This window comes from Cordyceps militaris (assembly GCF_000225605.1).
Source record: "Cordyceps militaris CM01 unplaced genomic scaffold CCM_S00006, whole genome shotgun sequence".
Taxonomy (NCBI): Eukaryota; Fungi; Ascomycota; class Sordariomycetes; order Hypocreales; family Cordycipitaceae; genus Cordyceps; species Cordyceps militaris.
This window is the reverse complement of record NW_006271974.1, coordinates 2,723,000-2,746,524: the sequence shown is the minus strand read 5'-3', so window position 1 is coordinate 2,746,524 and position 23,525 is coordinate 2,723,000. Positions and strand designations below refer to the sequence as shown.

The 23,525-nt window shown below is 55.0% G+C and overlaps 8 protein-coding genes across 8 annotated transcripts; 5 read left to right on the top strand and 3 right to left on the bottom strand.

Moving 5' to 3' along the window:
- Positions 1-412: 412 nt before the first annotated feature.
- Positions 413-2,066, top strand: CCM_08119 (glutamine synthetase; the record flags this gene model as incomplete). Its single annotated transcript, XM_006673258.1, has 3 exons — positions 413-637; positions 929-1,066; positions 1,116-2,066. The coding sequence occupies 3 exons, from the start codon at positions 413-415 to the stop codon at positions 2,064-2,066; spliced, it is 1,314 nt and encodes a 437-aa protein (XP_006673321.1).
- A 1,236-nt stretch (positions 2,067-3,302) lies between these two features.
- Positions 3,303-3,970, bottom strand: CCM_08118 (uncharacterized protein; the record flags this gene model as incomplete). The annotated part of the gene is made up of 3 exons (XM_006673257.1): positions 3,303-3,469; positions 3,506-3,534; positions 3,711-3,970. 3 exons carry the CDS (start codon positions 3,968-3,970, stop codon positions 3,303-3,305), a joined length of 456 nt encoding a protein of 151 aa, XP_006673320.1.
- A 3,409-nt stretch (positions 3,971-7,379) lies between these two features.
- On the top strand, positions 7,380-7,778 carry CCM_08117 (uncharacterized protein; the record flags this gene model as incomplete). The annotated part of the gene is made up of 1 exon (XM_006673256.1): positions 7,380-7,778. One exon carries the CDS (start codon positions 7,380-7,382, stop codon positions 7,776-7,778), a length of 399 nt encoding a protein of 132 aa, XP_006673319.1.
- Positions 7,779-9,033: 1,255 nt separating this feature from the next.
- Positions 9,034-10,977, top strand: CCM_08116 (NADP-dependent leukotriene B4 12-hydroxydehydrogenase; the record flags this gene model as incomplete). The annotated part of the gene is made up of 6 exons (XM_006673255.1): positions 9,034-9,145; positions 9,245-9,283; positions 9,333-9,562; positions 9,776-9,983; positions 10,077-10,556; positions 10,613-10,977. 6 exons carry the CDS (start codon positions 9,034-9,036, stop codon positions 10,975-10,977), a joined length of 1,434 nt encoding a protein of 477 aa, XP_006673318.1.
- A 765-nt stretch (positions 10,978-11,742) lies between these two features.
- Positions 11,743-13,310, top strand: CCM_08115 (allantoate transport protein; the record flags this gene model as incomplete). Its single annotated transcript, XM_006673254.1, has 2 exons — positions 11,743-13,091; positions 13,151-13,310. 2 exons carry the CDS (start codon positions 11,743-11,745, stop codon positions 13,308-13,310), a joined length of 1,509 nt encoding a protein of 502 aa, XP_006673317.1.
- A 330-nt stretch (positions 13,311-13,640) lies between these two features.
- On the bottom strand, positions 13,641-15,269 carry CCM_08114 (uncharacterized protein; the record flags this gene model as incomplete). The annotated part of the gene is made up of 3 exons (XM_006673253.1): positions 13,641-13,997; positions 14,050-14,560; positions 14,596-15,269. 3 exons carry the CDS (start codon positions 15,267-15,269, stop codon positions 13,641-13,643), a joined length of 1,542 nt encoding a protein of 513 aa, XP_006673316.1.
- Positions 15,270-16,274: 1,005 nt separating this feature from the next.
- On the bottom strand, positions 16,275-20,313 carry CCM_08113 (SET domain protein; the record flags this gene model as incomplete). Its single annotated transcript, XM_006673252.1, has 6 exons — positions 16,275-16,951; positions 16,981-17,020; positions 17,440-17,965; positions 18,007-18,026; positions 18,411-20,162; positions 20,209-20,313. The coding sequence occupies 6 exons, from the start codon at positions 20,311-20,313 to the stop codon at positions 16,275-16,277; spliced, it is 3,120 nt and encodes a 1,039-aa protein (XP_006673315.1).
- Positions 20,314-21,966: 1,653 nt separating this feature from the next.
- On the top strand, positions 21,967-22,537 carry CCM_08112 (50S ribosomal protein L14; the record flags this gene model as incomplete). The annotated part of the gene is made up of 2 exons (XM_006673251.1): positions 21,967-21,981; positions 22,058-22,537. 2 exons carry the CDS (start codon positions 21,967-21,969, stop codon positions 22,535-22,537), a joined length of 495 nt encoding a protein of 164 aa, XP_006673314.1.
- Between the last annotated feature and the right edge of the window lie 988 nt (positions 22,538-23,525).

The window sequence follows — 23,525 nt, the reverse complement described above, 5'->3', positions numbered from 1 at the left end:
CGCGGCGGCGTCGCCTGGTCGCCGGAGGGGGGGCGTGTGCACCCTCCACCTGTGCCTTATCTTTGGTGGGCCGGGCACCGCGGCGCAGGTCCTTGGTTTTCGATCGCCGCGCACCTTCTTGCGCTACCCAAAGCAACATTCATCCAGTCCTGCGCGCAGACAAGATAAAACCCTCCATCCTCCCGCCACTTTCCATCCCCGGATTTTTCTTTTGCTTTTGCTCTGATATAATCTACCCATCCTCGCCTCATACCCTCGTGGTACAGATATCCATACGCGCACTTCTTGTTTCGTCTTCTTTGCATCACACAAACACACAAACACAACCGCCATCATGGTACGTCGAATTCCAACATGACCTGCAAACACGCCAACCGCCACGAGGCTTGGTCGTGCGAAGTGGAAATACATCATGCGAGCAGAGCAATTCGCTAACAAGACGATTTTCTACAGACGGACCGAACTGCCTTCACCTCCAGAACGGAGATTGTACGCGCCGCCCCGATCTATATGCCCGCTGTGCGCACATGCTGACTCACCCCAGCTCAACAAGTACCTGAAGCTCGACCAGAAGGGCAGCATCATGGCCGAGTACGTCTGGATCGACTCAACAGGCGAGACCCGTTCCAAGTCCCGAGTACGTTACTTTCCTCAATTTCACGAATACCACCATCCTCCCCATCGTGTCAAACACAAACGGCGGTTGCGACGCACCTGCGTCTGTGTCTATCGCACCGCCCGATTTGTCCCGCATGCAGCGTGCCAGTGGCGCTAGTGGGCTTTATCATGCGAGCAGTGTGGGTGCCCTGGGTGCTTTGCAGCGAGCCTCAAGCCACACTTGTCAAGTGGTTGCCTCAGCCACGACCAGAATAGACGAGCCCCAGCCTCACCACCACACTCAACTGCTGCCCCGCAACAGCCGCTGCAGGCATTGGCCGCCACATTGGCGTCATGGCTACGACACGCCGCCAACTGCATGCCTTGCTTGCGCATTTCTCTTAGCACCGGCTCAACGGAGCCCGTCATCGCGATGCCATTTTTCTCCGATGAATTCTTTCACTACAATGTGCCACTTTTCTTCAAGCAGACCCGCTAACCAATGTCGTCATCTACAGACCCTGAAAGAGGTTGAAGGCGGCTACAAGCCTGAAGACCTCCCCGTCTGGAACTTTGACGGCTCTTCCACCAACCAGGCGCCCGGTGATAACTCGGACGTCTACCTGCGCCCTTGCGCCGTCTACCCTGACCCTTTCCGTGGCACCCCCAACATCATTGTGCTCGCCGAGTGCTGGAACCCCGATGGCACCCCCAACAAGTTCAACTTCCGCCACGAGTGCGCCAAGGTCATGGAGACGTACGCCGAGCACGAGCCCTGGTTCGGTCTCGAGCAGGAGTACACCCTCCTCGATCTCGATGACCGCCCGTACGGCTGGCCCGCCGGCGGCTTCCCCGCTCCCCAGGGCCCCTACTACTGCGGTGTAGGCGCCTCCAAGGTCGTGATGCGCGACATTGTCGAGGCCCACTACAAGGCCTGCCTCTACGCTGGCGTCAAGATCTCGGGCACCAACGCCGAGGTCATGCCCGCTCAGTGGGAGTTCCAGGTCGGCCCTGTTGAGGGCATCGCCATGGGCGACCAGCTCTGGATCTCCCGCTTCTTCCTCAGCCGCGTCGCCGAGGAATTTGCTGTCAAGGTCTCGTTCCACCCCAAGCCCGTGAAAGGCGCCTGGAACGGTGCAGGCATGCACTCCAACTTCTCCACCAAGGAGATGCGCGTCGAGGGCGGCATGGCCCATATCGAGGCCGCTCTCAAGAAGCTCGAGCCTCACCACGAGGAGTGCATCAAGGAGTACGGCGAGGACAATGAGCAGCGCCTCACCGGCAGCTACGAGACGGGCTCCATTGACCAGTTCACCTGGGGCGTCGCTAACCGCGGCTGCTCTATCCGCATTCCTCGCGAGACAGCCGCCCAGGGCTTCGGCTACTTTGAGGATCGCCGTCCCGCCTCCAACGCCGACCCTTACCGCGTCACCAAGATTCTTATGACGTCCATCTTTGGCAAGCTGTAATGGTCTGTTTTTATTTATCGTGTTCTGGATAGTTTTTCACATGGCGTGGTTTTTACAAGGATCGTATGATCTGGATAATTGGCGTTCTTCATTTTCTCTTTTGTGGTTAGGGATATTCACAGACGCTCGGCTTTTGCTGAAGCCGCTGCGAGCAAATTAGATAGCATACAATGCAATTTCGGCAACTTGACGTGCCCATGATAAATTTGAAGCCTGCTGCATACGCGTGCGAGCCTTGACGAGAATTCTTGCCACGATGCCACGACGAGAATTCTTGCCACGATGCCACGACAAGAATTCTTGCCACGATGCCACGACAAGCTTTCTTTTGCAATAATTCTGCTCGTTGTAATACCTTTTCTTGCCCTAATAGTCTTTCTCATCATGATGATTATAGTATCTTGTATCAAATTCATTGGCGTCCCCTCACGATGGCGTCGTTTTCTCGGCCGTAACAGGGCACAGAAGGGCACGACAGACAACTGCTCGCCTTTTATCTGCAGAGCCACAAAGACTGCAAATTTGTTGAAGCTTACTCGATTCCATGACGATTTTCACAATCGAGATTGTCCATCGGTTCGTTGTCATGGGTGGTGTTGTCGATCCACTCGCCTCGTCCCGAGCAAGCAGCCCGCCCGCGTCCCGAGTTTCTGGGACCCCAACGGCCGTCGATCAACGTTGCATCCAGGTCGATTCCGAGATATCCGTTATCCTGTAACTCATTCTCTGATGCCCCTTCATGCCAGGTACACCAGACACCCCTCCCCCCCCCTCCCCTCTTCGGCACCTTATCTCTTCCCCCCTCCCCGGAAAGATCCGCGAGGAAGGGGAGGGGGCGTGTCGCGAAGGGGAAGGTCTTGAGACAATGCAGCAGATAAGGGAAAACAGGTGCAGCAGGGTATCACGTGAAGAATGATAATAAAGGTAGGCTATTGGTCTTGAGATCTCTGGCCTATGGGAGGTTTTGGATCGGGGCGTGGATGTGATGAAGCTTGGTGATGAGTGGATGTATAAAATGGAGGGAAAGAGCCCGAGATGAGTGACAACGAGGCTCTTTGACAATACAAGTACCGGAATCTGGCGAATAACTGGCACAGGATGAAGCTAGCAGTTTGACTTGTTTCTTGTTTCGAAAGACAAACCCTGCCGTCGTACAAGTAGGCCCGTCCATGACGAACCAATTGGCCTGCTCTAGATCATATGCTGCTTCTGTACACGCCTTTGTGTAGCCTGTGGTCAAAACTCTGCTAATTCTTGTTCTGGGACTGAATGAATCTCGCCTGCGCGGCCAGATTGTCGCATACCAAAGAAATGACCCTGGCCAATCTTGTCCGTCTTACCACCTAAACTATAACTTTTTTTGACATGCAAAGCAGGCTCAGCTTTGATGCATCTACCGAACACTGTATCACTCGTTTTTACCATGGCTTCTCGCTTACGGTTTCGCACTGTCGTGTATTTGTACGACCTGTTAATTTACAATTTGGTGCGCAGCGTGTTTCTGCGTCCGGCCCTGCTCGCTACCCCGTCCTCGAGAGCAACCCCCCCCCTTCTTCTCAAGGCCGCGATGTGACTTGAGAAAACGTAGTATGCTAAGCATCACACTCTGTACAGAGGGAAGAGCAAGTTAGCAGCAGCACTGACGGCCCCTTTTGTCTCGGCGGGGGGGATTTTTCATACCAGCGGAGCCGGGCGGCTCGGTCCCTTTCTCCCTTGGCTAGGCACCGCATCAGATCAGGGTCTCTGTTGACCACCATCTCCCGCAGACCGGCCGTGTCCGACGTGTAGGCGTTTGTCGATGCGGCGGCGGTGGTGGTCGTCGTGGTACTGGTGGTGCCGGTCGAGGCGGTAGTAGCACCGGTGGTGGTGCTGGTGCTGGTCGTGGTGGTTTTGTCGTCGGGCATGGTGAGGAGGGCCAGCAGGGGCTTTGTTCAATTGGCTTGGGGGCTGTTCTTGGGAGTTTTTTTCGTGGTGAGATGTTTTGCGCGTTTGGAGAAGAGCCGGCTTCGCTGCACTTATACCTGTTTGGGATCTGGAAGAATGAGAACGTCCCTCTGTTGGAGGACACGCACGTAGCAATCATCGCCAGGCCCGATGGGACTAGGGCAAGGGATAGACTGATAGGTTCTCGATTCTACTCTCGACTTCCATCACATGGCAGGAGCAAAGTCATGCTGTGGGTGAGCCAAGAATCGGTCTGATGGTTCCCTGTGCTCGACTGAATGCAAGCCGCGTTGATGAGCAAGAGTGCGGGTAGTACAGTTTGGCCTTAACCCGTTGGCAAGCACACCAATTCAGAACTGGAGGATGGTTCTAGTTGACACGCTGGCTTGAAGAAGGATGAATGCGGGTTGCACAGGGGCACATTTCGGCCACGAGGTCGCGTGGAAAAAGCCCGCTGGTAGGCCGCCCCCCCCCCGGCGCCGCCCGGCCACCAGCAAAGGGTAACTATATATCCCGTTCGCGTCAATGATGCGGTTCGGATATTGCATGCAGACGCCAACGAACCTGTGACACTTTGGGTCCCCCCCCCCCCCCCAGTCGGGCAACTTTGCGGCGCCGCAAGTCTGGGGGCTGCGTCACACCAACGGCGCGCGGTGGCGTATTCGAATATCGCGGCGGCCCCTTTGGCTTGAAAAGCGGTTTTGGGGCTGGGAAGCGGCAGTCTCATGCTGGCGGACATGGGCGTTTGATACACGTGATGCCCGTTCGATGCTCGGCTGGGCCGGTTCGTCGTCGTCGTTGGCAGTGCAGGGCGCCCCGGCAGCAAAACAAGTCACATGGGGGGGCAGGATGACAAGATGTAGACTATATTCTGATGTATTAGTTTCTGGGTCAATGAGATTGCGTCAGTGTATTATCGCGGTGATTCACGAGACCACATGTGAAGCTTCATGCATGTCGTGGTTGTGTATCTTGCACCGGTCGTTCCTTGCGAGTTGGGTATCTTCATACCATGTCCAAGTACCGCTGGCGTTGAAAGGATTTGGGAGTGGGCCATGATTCTAGGAACGTCTTTTCGAATACGTCGTGATGCCTCGCTGGGCAGGATAGAGTATGTGTGCATAAACAGACTTGACAATACTTGAGAAAGCCATGCAAGTTTTGCTGACCCGATTTCTCCTTCTATCGGTGACTCTCGAGTCACTGATGCAAGTCCTTTGGTCTAGAAGACGCAGCGTATAAGCCAGAAGCGGCGGTTAATTCGTCTCGAGCGGCTGTGGACTATCGGAAAATCGGCCGACGGCGCGTCCAGTGTTGGTTTTCGTGGCCTCGTGCAATTCCTTTTTTGCCAACCCGTGTTCGGCACGCAAGGTCCGACGTTAGCAAAAGACACTCTGTCACACTCTGTCACATATCACACTCTCCTCTCCAAATTTCCATGTCTTTGAAAGAACTGCTTACTCTGTAACGCCGCGCCGTTCGTTGCCGCACCAACCTTGACCAGCCTATACAGGCCCAGCAGGGACAGATGGGGAGTCATAACGATTGAATTTGCAAAACGGCTTCACATCCTCTTCTGTTGGCATGTTTGCGTTGCAAAACTGCGTCTCGACCGACGCTTTGCCACGGGCAGCCCAGACGCCGACTGGAGAGTGCCCGGTAGCTTTGAGCGTATGTGTTTTGTATAATTCGTATGTTCGTTTGTACTGTCGAGGTTTCTTCGTACTGTCAAGGCTTCTTTGTACTGTCAAGGTTTCTTCTGTGCTGCCGAGGTTCATCGTAAGCCGCTCTGCCTTTGCATCACACCACGATGACCGATGTCGCCGTGTTCTGCGTCACCGCCACCCAGAAGCCGAGCCGGAACGTCCCTATTGAGAAACCTGCCACCACTTGTCTACATTGGCTCCCTTCACGTGCTCATCAACTCGGATACGGCCCTCTCTGCTTCCAGTGTGGCCTCGCAGCTCGCAACCGATCCCGGGAGGAGATGCGGCGTGGCGCCCCTCTACGACTTGGGAGAAGCTACGCGCACTTCCGGCTTCGCTTGCTTTATCAGCTAGCAGCACGGCCGTAGTTCCTTTCCTGGCAAGTTGGGCTCTAGCTGCGTGCTTGGGTACGTTGTGATGAGTAAAATTCGGCACGTACGAGTCGGCATCTGTTGGGGATGGGGGATGGGCTCGCTGCGATGCAACACACACACCATAGAAGAGAGTCGTACACGTCGCGCATCCGGACCCCAATCAAGTCGTATATACTGTGATAGATGTCGGACAGGATATACTACCCGCTGTCAAACAGGGGGGGTGTATGAGACTACGTGCCGGCCCATGTACCACAATAGAGGTAATTCAGGCAGAAAGAGGCACCGTATCTTGTGTCCCCTGCACTGACAGCTTCTTTCCTCCTCTATTGATACTTGGCCCCCGAGAAAGTCTTGCTTCGCGTGACTCCCGATCCGGTACATGGAAGGGGTGTGCTACTCCAAGCCCGGATGCCCTTATCTTGGTCCAACCCGTGTTACGAGGTAAATATGCCCTATAGCTTTGCCACATCCGAAGATATACAAGCCAGGCTTGGCGAGCCAAGACTGCTATCCAGAGATCTTCAGTGAAGCAGAGGCTGCGTGCTCCTTCTGTTACATCGGCTCCGCATCCAAGCAACGTGCCTACCCGAGTGAGACTGACAGCAATAGGGAGGCCAGAGTCTAGGGTTACATCCAGTCGATCCTTGTTTTGTACTTTATCTATTCTAGTACAGCTGAGTGCAAAATGGAGCACCAGCCATGCTTTCCGTCGTGGATCTGCCCAGGCGCCGACTATGGAAGTGCCCAACGTGAGATGTGTTGTTCTGCAGGTGTTGTGTAATCCAAGGCACCGTGACTGCATGGGATAAATGAGTGCAGAGCAAATTACATGAAACTATAGCGGCAAGAGTCGTCGCCCTGTCACACCCGGACAAAGAGGACATCAGTGTATTCCAAACCTTGGCTACACAGCATCTCACACGACTGTTGCCTAGAGTGCCCAGGCAGCGTAGAATGTCCAGGCTACCTCGAATGTCCACGCTTCCTAGAATGTCCCGGCGACCTGGAATGTACAGATACTGACCGTCGGGAAGATCACTTCAAGGTGTGGTGTGATCAGTATTGGGCATCGATACACCCGGCATGGTACGACAATCGGCCTGTACATGGCGAGGCGTAATGATGATATTGGCCACCTCTCCTCAGGATTATAAGAGCCCGGCACCAAGACCTCTTTTTTCAACAAGAAGAACATGCCTTACACAACAACCACTACAGCGCCAGAAGAGTAGTGTTCTCTACAACATTCCCCCCTCCCGCAACACAACACAAACTCGCCTACCAACATGTGCAAATTCCTCCTCGAGGTTGTATACTGCCTATGCAATGACAGGCACTGCAAGCATAAAGTGGAGGAGCTGGGCGAGTCGAAGGATACCGCTCCCGGGCACGTTGCGAGAATAGACACCTGTCAACGCAAGGCGCGCTGCCTTCAACAGTTTACCAACAACAAACCTGATCGGCTCCTAGTCAAGCACGGCATGCGCCCCGAAGACGGCAACAGCAAGCCGGACTGCCCAGTGGTCACATACGTCCTCAAGATCATCCCTTCCAAAGAACTATACCCGTGCCCGAAGTGCCAGGCAGACTGTCAGTGGAATGGCAGCCCACCGCCTTCCGTCTCGGACGACTCGGACGTCTCGGACGTCTTTGACCTGCAGGTAGTGGCCGATGAGCTGACCTGATCCGATTAGCCTTTGATGGTGTTCTTGGGCCTGGCACGGATGTCTTGTTTCTGCTGGCCGACGATGGAATAACGATTTCCCCCCAAGCATGATTCTGTCATGGCGAAGAGGCTTCAGCGGTGGGCTCTGGGCCCCCAGGATTGGCGATGCGACATGGCCTTCTAAGTACACGCAAGGGGGCCATGGTGAAAGGATTAGCAGAAAGATAGCTTGGATGGATGAATAAAAGACTGTTGTTTGAATGAAATGATACTAAGAGTGAGAAAGATGATGCTGTGTTACTAACCCGTGGTTTATTCATACCCTGTCGGGGCTTCCTTGGTGTGAGCAATCAGCGACTTGCAGCCGACAGACCTTGTACGGAACCAAGCGTCCATGATGGGGGAGGTTGCGTCCTTCTATTCCTGTATGGGGTTCTGATAGGCTTCTGTAAGCGTACGGTTGGAACTTGAGTATAGGATCCCGCGGGTTGTCAGCACCGGGTATCGTGGTTTCGTTACGTGTGTTGCCGTCGAGTCAGCTTGTCCGACGCTGTCGATAGCTTGGACATGGAGCACAAACAAGACGAGATCTCGTGCAACCTATACACGGAAAATAAAACAGCGCCAACTCGCATGTCAGCCACGCTCACCCCTGCATCGTCCTCTCTAGACAACTACAGTACACGCAGCAAACGGGAACGGCACCAGTCAACCATCTCCGGGATTCGACCGTCCCCATCTGTGTGATGCAACTGCTCGACATCTCGACGGGTCTCGTCTGAAGCCCGGGAAAAAAAAAGTAGATTGATGAGCTGCGGTACGGGGCTGACAAGAGGTGAGGTCGGAGTTGAGGAGGAGGACCGGGATTCGCGTGATGAAAAACGAGATGTGGCTGTGCAAGGCTGTGTCGTGGCTTATACGTCAGCGAGAATCAACGACTGCGGGCAACACGACGTTGTTGCCATGATGGCGCTGAGGCTTTGCCAAGTGGATGGCTTTGCTTTTGCTTTGTTAATGTAATTCGCGCCAACGGATTGAGCAATCCGAATCGGCTTTCAATACCCCTGCTCTGCGCACACCCTTAAAATGTGCAGATCGGTGGAGAGGAGACTAAGCGCGCTCCGGGCATAAGCTGGCAAGCTCGAAAAGGGTCAACTTATAGTAATAGCAGGGTTCGCTTCATTATTAATAGAACTATTTCGCCCGTCGCTTTGACCACAAAGTCCATGACATGCCTCCATGGACGGGGCCCGGACTTTTGGTCAACTACTAATATGTTCCTTTTGGCTTTTTGGCTTTTTGGCTCCCCGGAGCTAGTTAGCAACCCCGGCCGGGCCCCGGTGCTAGAAGCTCAGTTGGGAAACTCGGCCGGGAGAAGTCATGCTAGTAATGTGGCTTTTTTTTCGTCTCCTCGATGCCTTTTTGATCCCACACCCCTAACCCATCGTGTTGCCCAGTTCTTTCTCTGCTGTTCAAACTCCGCAGCCAGAAATGCGCCGTCGAGTGCCGAGGCTGGTTCCACTTGTACTCTGCCACTGATAATCAACGCCGTCTCTGATGGAGCGTCGTGCAGGGATCAAGACAGTGCCGCGCATTCTCCAAACGGGACACAAATTTCAGTCGCATTCATCGCCGACGATGTACTTGGAGGCCCGGGTTTCTAGCCGAGTTGGCTTGTGGATGACATTGGAACCCTATGGCGGTGCCCTCCGGTTCAAGCTACCCTGGAGAGCGACGACGACGACGGGGTTTAAACACTTGGAGCCAGGCGTTTCCCGTTTCTTCGATCCCGGTCCTCTTTCCGTAAGCAGTGCTGTCCCGAAGCCTAGGCGCCAAATCAGGCCGCGCGCCACCGGAGGGGGGGAGGGGTGTCGAAACTGTATATTCCGCCCGCCCTAGAGCTTGAACCCAATTGTAGTCATAACTATATATATAACCTTGCTCCCACCACTAGACGATTCCATCTCCGTCGGCCTTGTTTAGTTCTCCCTCTGCCATCACACGATCCCATCCTAGCGCATCCCCAACGCCTCATCACCAACAATGCCCGTCGACAACCTCCAAATCGTCCTCGCCGAGCGCCCCCACGGCGAAATCATCCCCGGCCAGACCTTTCACCAGCGCGTCACGCCCGCGCCCACCGAAGCCGACCTCGCCGACGGCGATGTCCTCGTCGAAGTGCTGTACCTCTCGCTCGACCCCGCCATGCGCGGGTGGCTCAACGGTGCGCGTCGCCTACCCATGGCCCCCCTCCAAAAAAAAAAAAAACGCCCAACTAACCCCCCCAAAGATGACCGCTCCTACCTGCCCCCCGTAGAAATCGGCGCCGTCATGCGCGGCTCCGGCGCCTGCCGCGTCCTCGCCTCCAAGAACCCCGACGTGCGCCCCGGCGAGCTCGTCAGCGGGCTGCCGGGGTGGCAGCAGTACGCCGTGCTCCGGGCCGGGTGGTACGAGCCGCGGGCCAATTTCCCCGCGACGCTCGAGAGCGCGCAGCAGCTCCTCTCCGTCTTTGGCCTGACGGGCATGACGGCCTGGGTCGGCATGACGCAGATTGGCGACCCCCAGCCCGGCGAGCTCGTCGTCGTCTCGGGCGCGGCCGGCGCCACCGGCAGCGTCGCCGGCCAGGTCGCCAAGGCCCGCGGCGCTCGTGTGGTTGGCATCGCCGGCGGCCGCGACAAGTGCCAGTGGCTGGTGGACGAGCTCGGCTTCGACCAGGCGCTCGACTACAAGGATCCGGACTTTAAGGCGCAGTTTCTCGAGGCGACCAAGGATCATATTGACGTCTACTTTGATAATGGTGAGTACGATAGACCCCCCGCCCCGGGAAGAGAATGCTAAAAACAAGGCTTCCAGTCGGCGGCGAGATCCTCGACCTCGCCCTCCGCCAGGCCAAGGAGTTTTCGCGCTTCGTCATGTGCGGCGCCATCAGCCAGTACAACGCGACGCAGCCCGTCGGCCCGCGCAACATAACGCGCATCATCCAGATGCGCATCAAGATGCAGGGCTTCATCGTGCTCGACCACCGGGCGCAGTACCCCGAGGCGCGCGCCGACCTCGCGCGCCTGCTCGACCAGGGCCGCCTCAAGACGAGCGTCCACCTGCTCCGCGGCGGGCTCGCCGTCGCCGAGCAGGGCCTCGTCGACCTCTACAAGGGCGTCAACACGGGCAAGCTCATTGTCGAGCTCAAGAACCCGGACGAGAGCCCGGCCAAGCTGTGACGCGGTGCGGGCGGCCGGGTGAAGGAGTGTAGATGAGACGGAGGGATTGTATAGACCATGATTTATGAGTTTGCCCAAAAATAACCAGTTTTGTGTATCGACTTGGATGAAGACCGAGGGATTGTATAGACGATGTTTATGACTCTGCCTAAAATAACCCGTTTTGTGTATCAACTATCAATAGTCTCTGGGATTCTCGACCGTGGCGTACCGGCATCAACTATCAATAGTCCCAGTGATGCTTGGCCGTGGCGTACCGGGGGGGCTAGAAATGCCGCATCACGACCGACGCATGCCGCCATGAAGATGCAGTCCTGCAGCCATGATGATGTCGGCGGCACTTCGTATTCACCACGTACTTGATGCAACCCCCAGCTGTATCGCTTCGCATCTCGTACATCCAATATCGATAAAAAAACATCCATATACACCAATCCTGTATCTAAACACCAACAGGGCGGCGATCGCATCTTCAGCTGGTGGAATCGGTTGAGTGGATCGCCCCCCAACCAAGGTGCCATCTAATGCCTCGTCGCAATTTACACTGAATTTTTTTCTTAAAAAAATAACGATCGCGCTGTATTTGTGCTCTTTCCGTTTTTCCACTCCATCCTCCTCCATGGCCTCGTAAGCAGAGCATCAGAGATCGCCAGATACGATCCATACGCGCCGTCGTCGTCCGCTTTTGCAGCTGAACATATATCCCATCCTTTCCTCCTTCCCTCAGCGAGAAGCAGCGCATCTCAACAACATCTTGTCCAAAAAATGGACAAGGAAGCAGCGCCATCCCCCTCTCCGGCGCCATCAGCCGCGCACGACGACGCGCTCGCCATGGTCGGCGCGCACGCGCACGCCGTGGACCCCGTGCTCGCCGCGCGCGCCGTCCGCAAGATCGACCTGTACCTGATGCCGTTCATGATTCTCGGGTACGGGCTCGTCTACTACGACAAGGCGATCCTCGGCTCGGCGGTGCTCTTTGGCATGACGTCGGACCTCCAGCTCGCCGTCGCGCTGCCCGACGGGGTGCGCAGCGACACGCGGCGGCTCAGCTGGGCGACGTCGCTCTTCTACTTTGGCATGCTCGCGGGCTTGTACCCGCTGACGTTTGCGCTGCAGCGGTTCGCGCCGGGCCGCGTGCTCGGCGGGGTGGTGGTGGCGTGGGCGCTCGTGTGCATGCTCACGGCGGCCGTGACGTCGTGGCGCGGGCTGTGCGCGCAGCGCTTCGCGCTCGGCGTCGTCGAGAGCGTCGTGCCGACGGCGTTTATGACGCTCGTCAGCGGCTACTACACCCAGCCCGAGCAGGGCCTGCGCCAGGGCTGGTGGTTCTCCGCCACCGCGCTCTTCACCGTCGTCGGCGGCGGGCTCAACTACGGCTTCGCGCAGGTGCGCGGCGGCGGGCTCGCCCGCTGGCAGTACATTTACCTGCTCGCCGGCGCCCTCACCTTCTTGTTCGGCCTCGCGTGCTGGGCCGTCCCGACCTCCCCCGTCGACGCGTGGTTCCTCACGCCGGCGGAGCGCTTCGTCGCCGTGGAGCGGCTGCGCGCCGGGCAGACGGGGGTGCGGTGCGCGCGGTTCAAGCCGGCGCAGGTGCGCGAGGCGCTGCGCGACGTCAAGGTGTGGCTCGTCTTCGTCATGATGGCCGCGTGCTACACGATGAACGGCGCCGTGAGCGGGTTCGGGCCGCTGATCGTGTCCACGTTTGGCTGGGGCACGCTGCCGTCCATCCTGCTGCAGTTTCCGCTCGCCGGCATCAGCTTCGCCAGCATCCTCGCCGTTGGACATCTCGGCGGCCGCTTCGCCAACATGCGCGTCTTCTTGCTCGTCGCCACCTGCCTGCCCGTCATTGCCGGCTGCGCTCTGATATGGCGGTCCGCCTGGACGCACCACGCCGCCGCCCCCGTCGTCGGCTACTCCCTCACCGGCTTCTTTGGCGCCACCGCCAGCCTCATCATCACCCTCGGCATGGCCAACGTCGCCGGCCACACCAAGAAGAGCTTCGTGGCCGCCACCATCTTTGTCGCCTACTGCGTCGGCAACATTGTCGGCCCGCAGCTCGTGTGGTCCGAGACAAAGGCCCAGCACTACCCTGCCTTGTGGCTAGGACTGATTATTTGGTAAGATTTTCTCTGCTGGGAGACGTACTTTGCAGGACCTTTGTGCTAATGCCTCCAAGTTATGTCATTTGCATCGTGGCATCGCTGGTGCTGTACTTTGTGCTGCGCCGCGAGAACAATGCTCGGAATGCAATGCCAGTCGACGAGGCCGAGGCCGCCAAGCTCGCATTCCAGGATCTCACAGACAAGGAGAATCCATACTTCCGATACGTATACTAGCCATGTCATGTAGCCGGGAATGAGTACGTACAACAAGATACCTGCAGAGAACGTGTGTGACGCATGAAAAGTACAGGGGAGCCAATAGTCAAGGTGCTATCATTCATCATGCCATTGCATACTATGTGAGGTGCTAGGCTGTTAATAGGAATATACATGTACAATATTGTTCGTGGCCCATATCCTGAGTTTGTGCAGGCTCCTTCCTGGTGGGCTTCGCCGGCTCTGGCGCAACGAGTGTATTCTGGCGCCGACGATGGAAATGGCCAGCTGCGCTATTATATCAGCGACTCCGGTACTAACTTTCCAACTTGTGCTTTCTTCTTCATTTCATCCCGGGACATATACTCTTGTGCGGCTAGGGCCATGCCAAGAGGTATCCTCGCACTCGTGATCGACCTTCCACTGAGTAATGCGATCCGGCAACCAGCCGGCTGTGGAATAATGACACTTTTCGCCATAGTAAAATACGCCCTCGCCGACGAAGCATTCCCGGGTCGGGCTGCCTCGCCACGTCCACTGAAGGCATTCGGGCAATGAGCGGCAGTGCGCCTCGCAGTCTTCGGCAGACTTAATACCAGAAGCGGAAGCTTTGCGGCCGAGCACATCATTGTTTCTCCAGTTGTCGCGCCTTGGTTCGGAGCCAGCCTTGTAAAAGTCCCAGACATCGGCGTATCTGGCGGGATGCTGCAGTACAGGTTAGAAAGCTAGACCAAGACTAGTTCTCACAGGGACATACCGAATTATTTCGTGCGCCATACTCCCACCGAGCCAAGCCGCGCATTTGGTCAGGTGATGGCTTATGAAAGGTGAAAATGGGAGAGCACCAGCGCATCGAATCAAAGGGCAGCGTGTGGAAGACGTGCTGGGTGAACATGGGATAGAGAGCCTGCATTTCGATGCCAGAGAGCCACAGGATATAACCCAGGATGTTGTCGCCGCAGGGTTCGTCATCGTTGACGAGATAACGCCACTTTTCGGTGAATGAGGGGCCGATGAAACGGCCGGCCCTGTCCGTCTCGCGGTGCAGCAGGTGTTTGACGGCGGCACGACTGAGGACGTAGCCAGGGCCGCCGTTGGCAAACGTGGTGCCATAATGAACCTTGTCCCGTCGCCCCGGTGTAGAAGATCCCATGTAAAGGGGTACCTCGGGGTCTAGTGTCTTGAGGAAGCGGAATAGGTTGTCCCAGAAGACATAGCTGGATACGGTCAGGTTAGCCGCTGTCAGATCTTGGCGCAGGCTGACCAGGCTGGAAAGCGGGGATAGCTTGGCAAAGAAACTTACGTATCCGACTCGTAAAAGACATAAAAGTCACGGTCAGGCTTCATGAGCCAGGCTTGCTCCACAGCAGGGACGAATTTAAATCTGTCGAGCTTCCAACCGTTGATTTTTTGAAGCATCTCAGGATGCTTCTCGGCGGAGCCGTTTTCCAGCATGCGGCGTTGCTCGAGGTAAGGCTGAAACTCGGGGAAGCTATGGTACGTGTCGGGCAAGAGTGCGAGAATGTCAATGACCTCGTGGCCCGACATGTTGGCGGGGGCATCAGAGAAGATGAGCAACTCGCCGGGCTTGAAGCAGGCACTGGCGCCGTCAAACTGGCCGGGCATACGTTCAGGGTCGTCGGTGTAGCCTGTTTTGAGAACAGGCTGGATGCTCTGAAGGATGTGGTTGGGAAAGCTTTGACACAGCTGTTGCATGTCCTTGTTGTGCGGCGACATGGAGACGGGGCGAAAGTCACTGGTGGTGACGATGCGGTAGGGCTCGTTGACGTCGGGCCAGAGGGCGATAAAGGGCTTCTCCCACGACGTGCCCGGGCGCATGGATCTTCTGAGCAGGCTGAAGCCGGCGAGGGCACAGAGGGCGATGATGATGGTGCGGCGGACTCTCTTGCCCAGGAGGCCGCGAGCCACGGCGGGCGGTGACCTCGAGTGTCGCGGGGGCTTGCCGAGCAGCGACATGTCGATGACGTGTGTGTATGTATGTGTATGTAGACGAGTGTTTGATCAGAGACCAACAAGGGAAAAGCTCGAGAGCAAATCGGTCGAGTTAAAATCAAGCAAACAAGAGTCGAGGCGCGCTGAGCAAGGCACGCATATGCGGTGTGTGTCGGGTGGTCGGGGATGTCGCGGGGTGCAAAGCAAGCAAAAGGACGGGTATCAGATATTAGATGTCGAGCGTCGCAATATGGTGAGGGGAGCGAGCCGGACGGTCATGATGGTTCGACAGGCGCGCAAAGGAGAAGAGAGAAAAATAGTCTTGTTGGATGCCAGTGTGAAGAAGAAGAGACGGGGGGGCGGCTGAAAGGGCATGGTTGTGTGTTTGCAGCGGGCGACAATGCAAAATGACAGGGAAGCCGCAGACAAGGCTGTCAATGCCCGCCCCAAACCCCCAAAGAGGCGCTCCGTGGCTGGAATTTCTCATCAAGAAGGAAGACGATCCATTTTGCATCCCCACTGTCTAGCCATGAGTAGTTTGGTAGGGCTGGAGACGCAGGCGGGATGACGGGGAGAATTTGCTGGGACATGAGGGGCTGGCTGACAGGTACACGATACTTGGTGGAGAGCGGTATCAATAAAGATGCACGTCAACACCACCCAGGAATTTCTTCTTCTAGATGGACCAACACCAAAAGGATGCTCGTGTTCCCTTGTTTCTCATCCGAATCCTATTCCCATCAATTTTTCTTTCCGCGTCTGGCATGTACCATGTACCTGCGTACCTGTCAATTTGGTAGCACATTGTATTCCAGTAATATATTCCAGTAATCACCCGCGCTAGCGGCTTGCCTGTTAAATTACACTTGTCCCGGACCAGCAGAAGCGGGATCCACTCCTTGCTGGCAATGAATTTGACCTTAGCTGTCTGTACGCAGGTGAACAGTTTCCACTCGAATCATTTAGCGCCTGACGCTGGTCATGCTCAAAGGAAATATTGACAAGATTGACGTTATCAATACAGAGAGTTCATTCTCTATTGAAACATAGCTCATCTTGAGCAAAGGCCTCCTTGAGATCCTGTATGTAGTCATTTCTCTCATCCACTTTCTTCTTCACAAAGCTCGACGCTTGCTGTCCCCAGTAGAAAAAGAACACTTTATCAAAAATGGACTGATTGGGGTGATTTTTGTTGAAAATAGGCTGGACGTTGCTGTTGAATATGTTGTAAGCGCCCCTGGGTATCGTTGCGGCCTTGAAGTACCAGAAGCTGCCATTTTCCCACGATTTGAGCTGTGTTGCCGCCTGCTTGTTTGAGCCGTTCCGTTGCATCTCCTCCTCGCTGTAGATGGAAATGTATTCAGTCAGAACTTGTTCGTACTCATCAACGTCCTCGCGATCGTCAAACCCATCGACAGACTTCGATGTAAGCCAGTATGGAGGGGCCTGCATCTCGGCAGGTAAGGTATGGGTCCATTCGAGATCGATAATACATCGGACATTCCATTGCTCATCGACAAATATGTTATTTTGACTCAAGTCGTTCAGCGTGACATAGAATGGCCCTTGGCGGGTATCGGGGTTAATGAAGTGATGCATAATGGCTCGCATCCCAGCACCCGCTGCTAATTGGCGTTGGCCATCCTCCTCGTCAAAGATCGCATTTGGCTGTTTCTTTAGCCTGAAATCTTGCAAGGAGAGCAGGTCTGAGATGTATGGTTCCACTTCAACGTACGTGCGCCCACGAGGTATTCCTGAAAAGATCCCCTCATTCTCTAGCATATGCATATACAGATTTAGCGGTCTATTGCAGAGACCAATGCTGTTGCTATTGCCGTCCTGGAATGAAAATGAGCCGAGTCGAGGTTGGGGTATCGAGTTCATGGACAAACTGATGCGTGCTAATCCGCGGAATAGATTCGCTCTACGGCTCTTATCATGACAATATTTAGGCCAAGACAAGGCGAGACTTTCCCCTTCCGCCTCACTCATGAGGAGAAACCCAGAAGCAAGGCTATGACGAGTCGCATGGCGCGAATATTGTATCGGGGCAGGGTAGCCAAGAAGACATGCAAAGATCCGGCGGAGTCGTGTCCAAGCTCTACGCCACCAAGTAGTATTTTGAGGACGTGTATGCTAAAGGGAAGAGTTAGCTAAGGAGAGCCACTATGTCGATAGTTGACCGTAGACATACTATTGAGCCATCCGGCAGTCCAAAAGCATACAGCGTAGGAATTGGTACATCCGGGCAGTGCTCCTGTAGCCAGAGATAGGTGGCGGTTTCTGTACGAATCTTTTCCTCCAGGTTGCCTGGAAACGGGCCTTCTCCGATGCGGTGTGAAAATGGAAGCCGTAAGTAAGCAGCTTTACCAGATGGTAGCCACACAATAATGGCAACGTTGAAACTGCCATGCATCCATGCTCTGGGTTGTCTATGAATCTTGCACGTTTGAACCTGAAGCAATCTGCAAATCATATCCTCCAGCTCGACGGTTTGCTCAAGGATCGACGCGTAAAATTGCTTTTGGAGCTCCGGGTAACGCATCGAAAATAACACATTTTCCTCTTTGTCAATGGCATTCGCTAGGGCGTCGGACGCTTCAGCGACAACGTTGGACGCTCTAACGACAGCGTCGGATGGCATCTTGGCTGAGTTCGCGCAGAGGTAGAGAGGTATAGCAGGATCAACTTTGACCTCCTGAGCACCACGTACCTGGCGGCTGACCCCGCAGGTGGCTTCTAGCCAGCACTTACAGCTTACAGTCTACCCCCTGAAATAATCTAGCCGTAATTAAAGCTATAGAAACTAGGATCTAGAGTACAAAAAGGAAGCATTATGAACATAGGTAGTTTGTATTCATAAACAGCGCAATCTTGATATCATCACAAGACGTGTACAACATATCTGTCATCTCAACTTTTACTCGTCTTCATACATTCCATTCCCACTGGTAGCCGAATTTGGCAACACCACCTGCGTCTTCACATCCAGATGCTTCATGTCAATACTCAATTCAATGCTTTAATGTCTTTATACTTTACATGGCAGCCATTTCTAAACCGTCATGATTACCCGCTCGCTGTACATGTTAGAACTCCAAAATCATTCCCTACCTTCCTTCATGCCACGTTCCCGCCTTATTCCACAACTAGCTTTCTGCTCACCGTCCGAGTGCGCCCGCTTCGACGAAATCCACCGCCTCTTTTGGGTACAGCCTTGGGTTTCGCAGCCGGCTTGGTCAAGGGCTTGCGCTTCAGAGTGCGACCGCGCGACGGCACCTCTTCCTCCGTCTCTCTTGGCTCAGAGCCAACCTTTCGCCCCCGAGCCCGCTTCTCCTCGTATGTATCCAAGAAGCGATGCACAGTCCTGTGGTCAAGCACACGCTCTTCCTTGTCCCAAGGACCCTCCTTGTCTGTCTTTGGCCATATGTAGCCGTACATTTTGGAGTGTCGTTCGCAGCGTGGGCAGGCTGCGCGCGTAAAGTACGCATTTTGTTGCACAAATGGTGTGCTGCACGTTCCGCACTGGATCCAGGCGCTGGCAGGCTCCGACAGCAACAGGGGCGTGAGCACGTAGTCGCCATGCGCCCTTTGTCTCACAGGCGGCGTCTGTTCCCTGTACACCCTGCGCTGGTACTTGCGCTTAGGAGGGCGTGACGCATCGGTCTTTTCTGAATCATCTGCGGGCTCGATACTCACTGTAATGCTGTCTTGGGCGTCGTCTTCCAAGAGCTGGACAGAAATACAGGTAGGGTCCGAGTCCATCTTTTGTGGTGACGGAGCCCCCTGTGACGAGTCGGGTGACAGAGGACCAGCCAATGCGCTGGGTTTGTCTGAAGAAGGTTCAGGGGACGAGACGTCGGTTTCCAGAGGTCCATCTTGACTCGACCCAAAGCTATCGCTTACAGAGCTACCTCGAGAAGCATCCCGGGCAGCGTCGACAAGCTCGACAGTGTGCTGCAGCTTCTTGGCCGGCGTTACTGGCGGCGTAGCCATGGCATCAAAGCTACGCTTGGCCGTTCGCGGCGTCAGTTCTGGTGCGGGTGAGGGTGCCGATGAATCCGCGGACCCATCATGCTGCAGTCGCGAGGCGGTCCGAGTCTTGCGAATCTTTGGTCGCATGGTCGGGGTTACCGAGGGCGTTCGAGAGGAAGCGCATATGCTGTCATCACGTCGCCGTGTCCGCAGCACATATGCCTCCGTCTTGCCCTCTTCATCCACCGTCTTGACAGTTGGCTTGCCTTGCGCGTTCTGCCAGCCATTTTTGCGCTCATCCTCGCAGGTTTTGCAGAGACACTCGCAATTATCTTGGCCAAAATAATTGTCACCGTAGGTAACCGTGATTTCCTCACCAACGGCAATGTTGCGCATGGCAACAATCTCAATACCGGCCTGACTCGTCGTCATGAGAGCGGCGTTTGCGTTGCAGTCATGATTTGCGAACCGGGCAGGCCCCATAAACAGGCTGGTGGATTTGCTTCGAGAGCTCACGACGATGCTAAAGTCTTTTTTACGGTTGGAAATCAAGTCTTCTTCCTCGGGTGTGATGTGCACCTTCATGCCAGAGAGATACTTGATGCTTTCGTTGCGGCGAATAGGTCGTCGTGCGGTGATGCTGGCTTCGTGGGTGACAATGGTGTATCGGTTCGTAGAATTAACCTCCCATGGGCAGTCAGGGAGGTAAATGTTGATGTAGCGTCGTAAATGGCGGCGAAAGTCGTCCCTCTCCTTGTCGGTTTTGAGCGCAGCAGAGAATCTGCGTAGTCCGTCCGTGGCTAGGAGTTTTGCCTCGGCGTCCGCTGGGTTCTTGTTGAGGACAACTTCATCTTGGAGAATCTTGGCGATTGTGCCTTCTACCACGCCGCGGGACGGGTGATAGGACGGTCGGTTTTTGGGGATGGTGGTCCAGTAGTACACCTTGGATGGTTAGTGACCGTCGCAGTAGCTGGCGAGCAAGACGTACATGGTCGACAAGAGCGTCTGTTAGGATATCATCGTAGGCAGAGAGTTGAGCCAGCGTCAGGACGTGGCGTTTGGGGTTGGGGGCAACCTTCTTTGAAGGAGGCATATCCGCTCAGGAGTAATGATTGCATGTAAGATTAAAGACTGGGAGACGGGCCAGGTCCAAACACGCAGGTAGAAAAGGACAGAGCAAAAGGTGAGAAGTTGGGCGGCAATATTCGTGGCCAATTGAGGGAAAAGATGGCGAAACTGGTGAAGGCGCGAACGAGACGCAAGGAGCGAATAGACGGGCGTAGGGCGACGTCGACACAACGAAAGGTACAGAAAAGACAAGCGGAAGAGACAGAAATTCAGGTATTAAATATTGGCGGCCCAGGTAGGGAGTATTGTGCGAGGGACGGCCTGGCGAGTGCGACGTAGTGAGGCGAGGCAATGTAAAGGAAAGAAGGCTCGCGCGACGCTGAACCGGGAGGGAAGTGGGAGGTGGAAAGTGAAAGCGGGAAGCTGGTGACGAGGGGAGAGAGACTAGACCCGCAGTCGCGCCCTGGTCAATTCCGCTGGCAGGGCGACGGCGTTAATTGCCAGGCAGACTGACAGAGGGCTGGAGGAATTGATTTTATGGCAGAACTTATGGTTAGGACCAAGGTTATCTTTGCGACTGCTCTTAGATCGTGCTTCCTCCAATTATCGTAGAATATGTTGACAAACCCTCTCATCCAGGGCACAATCGAATACAGCAGACTCGAGCGCTCGAGCGCTCTTTGCAGGAACACTACTATTACAGCGGCAGCCATCCCACCCTTAGCGGCCGCATCAACTAATAGAGGGGCTGGGGGTCGTTCGAGATGACGCGCTCCGTGTAAGTCGGCCTTGTTCGCGGTCTGGACGTGATGAAAGTATCACTACCTAAAGTATTGGAATTCCAGGCGACACAGGCGCTTACAGTCGTTTCTCGTAAATTACTGGCTGGCCAGCTCGCGGTACGAGGATTCAATACCCTACTTTTACTGACAGGAACCTGGTACCTAGGTAGCTAGGCAACGTTAGCAACTGGCAAAGGGAAACAGGGGTTCAAAAGACGAGGGGAAAAAAAGAAGAACAAATATCGAACAACCAGAAGCACATGAGATTTGCACAGTGAAATGCTTCATCTCTGTTCGACAAGCTGATGCTGAGACACTTGGCCGTAATGCCGTGGCTGGAAACATGGCCACTTTTATGCGGAACAATCACCCTAGGCTTTGAGTAGTGTCCTTTACAGCCTAGCAATTAGGAGAAACTGCACATATCGTACATTTTCCTGGGGGATTCCGTTCATAACAGCTGAATTCTAGACAACTCCCACATTTCAATCGCCATTTTCGCTGGCAGGCGCATTCTGGTACGCCAACTCAGTCAAAGGGTAGCGATGACCAAGCCCACCCAAAGGATAAAACTTTGCAATCTCAAATTTAATTCTCTGACGGAGTGAATCAATCCCGTAACTAGTTGTTTCTCAACTGTTCCCGCACTTCTCGTGACACGGAACTCGCTGGGCAACTATCCGTACATAGGTAGGTGCTAGGTTACTGGGGTAAAACCAACAGTGACACCCCACACGCCTTTGCTTGGAGTGCCCGGCCGCACGTGACACCTGGCCAATGGAATTGTGGAAAAACTACACCACCGCCAAAAAGTCATGAGAGCTTGTCGACAGGGAGCTCACGAGAACCGACTCAGCGCGCGGAAAAACATTTGGTCTTGACACGTACCACCCAGCATGATTCAATTAAAGGTGAGTGTGCCAATGCGCCACCAGCTTATTTTCTCCAAGCCCATTGCTCGGAAACAGTTCTGACGGGTTAGAACAGACCATCCTCAACTGCATCGACAACTCGGGCGCGGCCCTCGTCGAATGCGTCCTCGTCGTCGGCCAAAAACGCCACGCCAGAATCGGTACGAGCCCACCCTACAAAGCCGAGCAGCCCTTGCCACGCGTTGGGCCAACAACATGCGAACCCGAAATTGAGCCACGGACTGCTAACCCCTCCCTAGGTGATCGCATCGTCGTCGTCGTGCAGGAGCACCGCACCGCCTCCTCGTCCGGCATGTCGGGCGTGTCCAACGCGGCCAAGGTGAAGCGCGGGGACATGCGGCACGCCGTGGTGGTGCGCACCAAGTACCCGACGCAGCGCCGCGACGGGTCCGTCGTGCGCTTCGACGACAACGCCTGCGTGCTGCTCAACAAGGCCGGCGACCCCGTCGGCTCCCGCATCAACGGCGTCGTCGGCGCCGAGCTGAGACGCAAGAAGTGGAGCAAGATTCTCTCCATGGCGCCGATGCAGGCGTAAGGTGTCGGATGTCCCTGTTGATGGGGTGTGGCGGCAGCGGATGGTGAGGCCAAGGGACCGACAATCTATGTATTATATCCCGGGACAAGAATACTGTACAACTACCTGTGGCATTTCTGCGCGGCGTTTGACAAGAGGGAGCCTGGTGAAATGGCCATCTCCTTTTACAATTTTACGATTTACTCTACTTTATCTCTGCCAGTACAACCCTACTTTCTGTGTGCTTCATGTCGGTGTCTACGAGCAACTTGATAAAATAATCACGAAAGGGGACGTGTATTCAATGCATTCAATGTATCAAACTAACATAAATCTTTCTTAAAAAAATACGTCTTCTTTCAACCCGTCATACTCGTTCAAACAAGGCCTCGCGTCATCGTGCAAGTGAATGACCTTCAAGCCTCCCTCACATATACAAAGCGGTGAGCTGCGTTATGGGCGGCAGAATACAGGAACATCCGTCTGTTGATCGCTTGGCTTGGCCCCAAACGAGTCCGTGGCAGCCCCCCCCTATCCGCCGCCCGACATGTCTACGCTCGCACAATCCCCTTTTATAACCGCTGCATTACGAATCTTGTGCAGCCCGAGGCAGACTTGACGCTTATGTACGGAGGTGTTGAAGAGGGTAACAATAAACGACATGTATTCATATAACTTGTAACACAATTGCAGAAGGGCCTAATGCGCATCTATGACGCTGCACATGTCCCCCCTTACTAACATAAACCAAAACTCCTAGCTCCAGTCTGCCCTCTAATGGAAATCACAAACGCCCAAGAGCTTGTTCTCTTCTCACCACTGGTTTCCCCATGCCATGTCGTGGGTATCTCGTACAGGAGTCGTGTATAACAATGCAACAGGAAGCAACAACAATGCGCTATTCAGGTAAAGATTTGACCGCATTGGCAGCAAACATAGAACAGTTTCTTTTCAACATTGTCAACACAGAGAACCCTGCTGGGGGGCGAGGCGACAAGGGAGACGGTGG